Source organism: Leptinotarsa decemlineata, unplaced genomic scaffold (assembly GCF_025532065.1).
Source record: "Leptinotarsa decemlineata unplaced genomic scaffold, Ldec_3_MD MMD2_tig00026328_RagTag_RagTag, whole genome shotgun sequence".
NCBI lineage: Eukaryota > Metazoa > Arthropoda > Insecta > Coleoptera > Chrysomelidae > Leptinotarsa > Leptinotarsa decemlineata.
Window position 1 is genome coordinate 31,144,264 of NW_027412688.1, and position 6,542 is coordinate 31,150,805.

Below are 6,542 nucleotides of genomic sequence, written 5' to 3' on the forward strand. Positions count from 1 at the left end.
GACATATTGATATTCAATTCAACACCTTCGAACTGATTGACGTAGATAGCGGAATTATGTGCCATGACATGCTGATGGGTGGGTTTTCATAGCATGACTACTTGGTTACCGAAAACACGAACAGATATTCCCTTCAGATGTTTTTCAACATTTAAATGTAAAGCCATATGTGGTATCGTTAATGAAGGAAGATTTTTGGCTTTCACTTCTCCATCTTCATTAAAAAATGTTGGAAACTTCCAAAGTTAGGAAGGAAGCAACTGAGTTCAAAATAAACTATGAGAATATAGGTTTTCACGGCCGGAGTCAAGATTGAAGAGAACCTGCTACTGCGGCAGACATCATTAGTGAGACCTTGAGTAGTCGGGATATTTCAGTGATCTAATGCTTATCGGCTTTGGTCGATGAGCGACAGGTAGCTTCTGAGCGATTGGGCTTGGGTTGTTCTCATGATTGCTTCGTTGTCGATTTCAAATCTGGAACTATGTCATATTTAATATGTGGATAACTAAACTCTTCGTCTTTTGCGTCATCGACTTGGAAAAATCAACCGCAGTCGTAGACAAAAACCTGGAGAACACGGTCACCAACTCGAAAAGCAGTGTTGACACAGAAACCTATATTTTTGAAAAAAAATGCTCATATTATTAAATTTTATTTCGAAATTTCCTCAAAATTACACAAATATTGACATAGTTTTCTACTTCAATTCTATTTAGTAACAAACCGTATCATTATTTGAAGAAAATTTCTTGAGAGCAACCTGATTGAACTGTATTAAAGCCAGCTCGTAAGTAATTATTGTTGCTGCAATCTGAAAAAAAGAAAATTAAAAATTAAATAATTAGATGGTGTTTCCGCTTTGACGTATTTACACTTAGAATTAATCCTTTTGTTATGGAAAAAAAGTCGTGTCCTGTCATGGTGGGACTGCTCGTGTGAATCTGATTGATGAGGCATGCTATCTGTAACATAAACAAATGTTTGGAAACGAAATATTTGTAGGAGATATACAAATTAGTATTTCTGTTGCTGATGTAATACTTATAATTGAGTTAATAAATAGGAAAATTCAAATTCAGATGTCCACTAAGATATTAACTGAAAAAGAAATAACCTAGAGACATATTCTTCAATTTGATAGTTCAATAGATGTGCATCAATATTTTTTTAAAAGTCAAAATTATGGTAGAAAAATGTACAGATCTTGATTGCCGCCAATATTGCAATTATAGGAGCGAACTCATCTGTAAAGTGGAGAGTAAAGAACAAAATTTGTATTAGCACTACCTATAACTAGAAGTATTATATTTTTCATATTATATGGTGTACAGTTTGGAATAAAAAAAGCAGTACGGTGACTTAATAATGTTGTTGAACATTTGTAGACCAAACAGATATCGAAGAATTTTCTTCTGAGCTCAAGGTGTTCTGATTCATAAATACTAGCAGACCCGGCCACGCGTTGCTGTGGTTGAGGTTTTTGTTATATTACATTGTAGTAAACTATTTAAGAGGAACGGTAGAAGAACATCAGTCACGGGGATCACCATGCGTTTTTACATAGATGCCATTTGTAAAAAAATATGGCGACCTCCATGACAGATTTTCTACTACCGTAACCCCTTATTACAATGAAATTATTATTCACGAACGAAAACGGAAACGTTGAAGCTGGTATAATATTCCACTGGATTGGGATTTGAGGTGGAAGGACTTTGAACACGATTGATTACAGTTTTCGTACAGTTGATATTAAGCAAAAATCAATACAAAAGAATTAATTTTAAAATTAATCATTATTTTCATTTAATTTTGTAACAAATGAGTATATTACAAAGTTATCAGTAAATAACATGTGACACTTAAACTTAGGAATGAGATAGGTGGGGCAGATAGTCTTAAATCTTTAATAACAATATTTATTATTTTGAATTATAATTGCTTTTAATTTCAATTCGATTCAGCACTAATCGGTGCCCAATATTTTTGGTCACCCTGTCTTTAGCTTACACAAATAGATTCGACGGTTTCCCTACTCGTGAACATGCAACATATAGTTGCCCATGAGAAAAACATGGATTTTCCAAATCTAAACCACAAATGGACATTGTTTGGCCTTGAGAATTATTTATAGATATGGCAAAAGCTAAACGAATTGGAAACTGTAGCCTTCTGAAGGGTATGCTGGAATCTGACGGTATCATTGGAATACGTGGCAACAGGACCACTTTTCCTTTACACTTTCCAGTTGGAAATTGAGAGAAATATGCTATTATAGCACATTGAAATCAGAAGTGCAAAATAATTTTTGATGGAGCTTGAATAAAAATAATGAAAAAAAAATTCTACAATTATAGAAAAGTGTGGGGAGCTTTGTACTATTTTCATATAGATATATTAATTAACTTTTATAACTATGTGATAATACTTACATGTATATATTTTCATAAGAGAGTTTTGAACAATGAAGCATAAATAATCAAAAAGCAGGAATAATTTCACTGTATTATAGGTACCTTTACAATAATATGAATTCAATTTACACTTCAGTCTAAATTACACGTGGCCGGCTATGCTAACACCAAAAATTTAAAAATTAAAAACAATTGAATTTCACAGTATTTCTTTCACTACAAAATAAATTTAACTTATACTTTATTCTCAACAACACGTGGTGGTTTTGCTATTGAATTGTAGCTTGTATGACACGATTGTAGGTTTAACATAGCAGTGCCATCTATTGATTACTTACTCAATCCAGTCAACAAATATCGCCATCTGTTACAATCGTTTGAAGTTAACAGATAATTGTGAATGTCATTAATAGACAAATAATTTGCAATAAAATAATATTGCGACTATAAATTAAGATGTAAGCTATCCTATCTTTCAAGTTGGATCAAACTGCACATGGTGTGCAAATTTAATTGAAATCGGTTGAGTAGTTTAGGAGTCCATCGCGGACAATTTATATATATATATATATATATTAAGATTGAGTTTATATGAAAAGTACTGCCGTTGCCTATGAACTCTGTAATTCAGAGTGTTGACGAACTTCTTTCGAATATTTTTAATTATTTTTCTGTGGTTGTTGTAGCAGGGGTACCATATTACGGATGGGTATTCAAGGTTAGGTTTTACAATTGCATTATGAAAGGTTGCGACACAAGTGATGTTCTTGAATTTCTTAGTAACCCTCAAAACTTAGATTCCAAAGACTTTTTCGAACAACTTTGTCGATATAAATATCAAATGCTAATTTAGTATCCAAAGTGACCCCGAGGTCTTTCACAGAACTGACCTGCGTTAACGTTTTCCCGTGAGGTGAATTGCTTCTGGTAAAATGATCTTCTTACATTCATCAGGATTCAGATGTAATTTGTTGGCGACGAGTACGTGAAGAAATTGTCAAGGGCAACATCCAAAGCAATGTAATCTTCTAGAAACGAAACTGCTTTGTAAATTTTCAAGTCGTCTGTATTGTCTGTGTTCTGTTGTATGATACAATTTGTTTCCATTAACTCAATCAGTTGGATATATTTGAATGGAAAATTGATTAGGAAAATGAGACAAAAATGATGAGACAGTAGAATACAAATGAAATAGTAGATTTTCGTAGGATATATTCACAGTTAACTTACTTCTGGATTATATATCTCAGTTGGAACTGCATTCAGAGTAGGTAGAGCAGATTTAGCAGTCTCATTCAGCCATCCTCCATAAATGGACACGATGACGGTTCTTGCAACAACGAATCCAAATGAAGAAAAGAAGTAAATTGTTTCAACTGTTCCATCCCTATCTCTGAAATGAATTCGTACTATTATTGAATAGAGATCGGTGTATTGATGTACTTTACAGTTGAAAACCAAGTTGTGCAAGCAATGGTTGAAGTGAAATAAAAATTGAATTTTGCCGACGTTTATGGTGATGATTTGTGAGTTGATGATTTTTTGGATAATGTAACTTTTTTTGTAATGGCCCACAATGACTTCTGAGCAATATTGTTACAAAATATGAAATATTCAAGAAATGACGATTTTCGGTCACTTTGGAGAATTGAGTAGTACTACTAATCTAGAAAAAAATATTTCTTCTAGAAATAAATAGATATAAGTGAAGACGAGTTTAATTCTTGAGAAATAAAATCATTTTTCTCTTTCCTTTGAGCCAATATTCTCTTAGCTCATTTTGTTCCTGACTATTGATATTGATATAAAATTGAAAATATTACCTTAGACTCACGAAAAGTTGAACAAGGATGAATATAATATTACACGTATAACTCAATAGTATCATATCTCCCAGTAAATCATTGGTTGTTGAACACATCTGACATAAGCCATTGTAGTCCTCACGAATGTTCTTCCAGAACAAAACGTCAATCTTCTGAAATGAACATAATATTGTTTCAAGAATCTGATGATGATTCACCTAATATAACTTCAAAGTTTTTTTCAATGAAATGCATGAAAATATCTGTTTACCTACGAAAGTCGACCTTAAATATATTTACAATCTTGGTGTGTTCTGTTTGTTTATGAAAACATTACTTTTTCCCCTCTCAATCTGTAGGTAAAAAAGAGACCAGTTTGTATATATCGGGAAAATTTTTGGGCCAAGGAAAACTGTAATATGTGGGATCCTACAAGGATCTATCTTCGGGCCGATACTCTCCTCATATATAATTGAATTCAATGGCTGACTGGATCCCACAAGGATCTATCTTCGGGCCGATACTTTTCCTCATATATAATTGAATTTAATGGCTGACTGGAATCCATCAGGAGAAGTTATTATGTTTGCTAATGATACATCTTTGATATATTCAGGAAAAAAAAATTAATATGCTTCCTATAAATTGAACGATGTAGCCGTTACTACGTGGTAGCAGATTATCATGAAAAATGAGAAATGGAACTTTCTATGTTTTTCACCACTTGAATTTGTGACTAACGTTACATTACATGTATACGTTAACGTTATGTTAACGTTACGTTACATGTATACATTTTCAAACGTATACAATATTATATACATTTGAAACTATCAACTATTCATCATTTGTTATGTTTTAAGGGCTTTACATAGATGAAAATTCATCGTAGTGTGAACATATGGTGTATTTTAAGAATTTATAAAATATATTTTCAAATTGTATTATAAGGAACCGACTATTGATTTATACATACCAAAAAACATATTACCCATATCAATGATATACAAACTCAAGCTTTGCACTATTATGCATCTGGAAAAAAACAAATTGAAATATACAAATTTGATTTTTGAAATAATCAGTGATCAATATTTATAATTATTGAGCGGCATTATAAGTCTCATATACAGCGGAAGCAGTTTCAAATACTGGGCAGAGCCGCTGTGTTGCCAGATTTCAAACAATTTTATCAATTTAGGAGAAAAGCAAATTTGGAATGTCGTGTTCATTAAATTTTTGTGAAAAAAATCATAACTCAAAAATCTTACGTGTTAGGAAATTAACAAAGAACTACTTTCGGCATTACAGTAGTAAATTGGCTGTAAACTAGTGTTATTTAACAAAGCTTTCAAAAATTGTGAGGGTACTGAATATTACATCGAATATTGGTGAACAATCAATTTATGGAAGTGGTTTTGAATCATATTTATAATAATTTACCAATTTCTTTGAGGAATATCAGCAAAATAAAATTCAAATAAATGTATCATATTATCATCAATAGTGTATAAAATTCATACAGTTTTATATCAGCGAATTGAATGAACTTTCTTTTGTTCTTTTCTATATTGTATATTCCTGAGAAAATAAATTGTTATTATTATTATAATATAATACAGTCAACGTTTTGAGAACTTCTCAATATGAGCATTAAATTTCGGAATCGCCAGGTCCAGAAATCACTCACCTCTGTTTGATTGTGACATAAGTTCACGATGTCCCTACGTCCACATAAATTGATTGATTTCACATAGCAAACAATTTTGTCTTTCAGTTGTTCGAATCTAAATGTCAATATTATGCACATAAGCACTATCAGAATATCTCCAAAGTTCCATATGTAGGTTGATATCCATCCAACGACCTACAAAGTATTATTGAAAAGTACAGCATGTTGCCATTTCGTGCTTTTCAACAGTGACCAATAGTCCGGTCAATTTAGGCCTGAAAACAGTAACAAAATAACGAAAATTGCGACAGAGCCAAATTTTGGTGAAGACCTTCATTTTACCATAAAAAATAAAAATTTGAAAGTCTCAATCTGTCCCATGGGCGCTTCGAAAGTTATTCGGGGTCAAAGGTCAAAATTTCAGATTTTTGAGTTTTTCTCAAAGAAAAGTTTTATCAAAGTAAGTTTTATCAAAGAAAATACCTCAGACCAAAGCTATAGACCTCAAAATTGTCTACAAAAATGGTCCTAATGATTTTTTCGTTCCTAAGATATCGCAATTGTAAAAGTCACGTTCTATGTAATATGCACGTTTCCACACCACCTTTGAGGTAGTGTACTCGGCGCCTTTTTTTTTAACGTCGTTTC

At 32.2% G+C, this 6,542-nt stretch overlaps 1 protein-coding gene across 1 annotated transcript; it reads right to left on the reverse strand.

The window, feature by feature from the left end:
- Positions 1 to 666: 666 nt before the first annotated feature.
- LOC111517857 (gustatory receptor for sugar taste 64f) lies at positions 667 to 6,151 on the reverse strand. The gene is made up of 5 exons (XM_023174141.2): positions 5,913 to 6,151; positions 4,241 to 4,395; positions 3,648 to 3,810; positions 876 to 965; positions 667 to 814 (listed from the first exon to the last, which is right to left on the reverse strand). The coding sequence occupies exons 1-5, from the start codon at positions 6,030 to 6,032 to the stop codon at positions 716 to 718; spliced, it is 627 nt and encodes a 208-aa protein (XP_023029909.2). The 5' UTR covers positions 6,033 to 6,151; the 3' UTR covers positions 667 to 715.
- Positions 6,152 to 6,542: the final 391 nt, after the last annotated feature.

What these genes read in the sequence shown, in the direction of transcription:
- LOC111517857 (XM_023174141.2), bottom strand. Translation starts at nt 6,032, where the DNA reads ATGTGCATAATATTGACATTTAGATTCGAACAACTGAAAGACAAAATT. An exon ending in TATGTCACAATCAAACAGAG is followed by an intron (nt 4,396 to 5,912) that starts GTGAGTGATTTC and finishes TGTTCATTTCAG; the next exon opens with AAGATTGACGTTTTGTTCTG. An exon ending in CAAAAGGATTAATTCTAAGT is followed by an intron (nt 815 to 875) that starts GTAAATACGTCA and finishes TCTTTTTTTCAG; the next exon opens with ATTGCAGCAACAATAATTAC.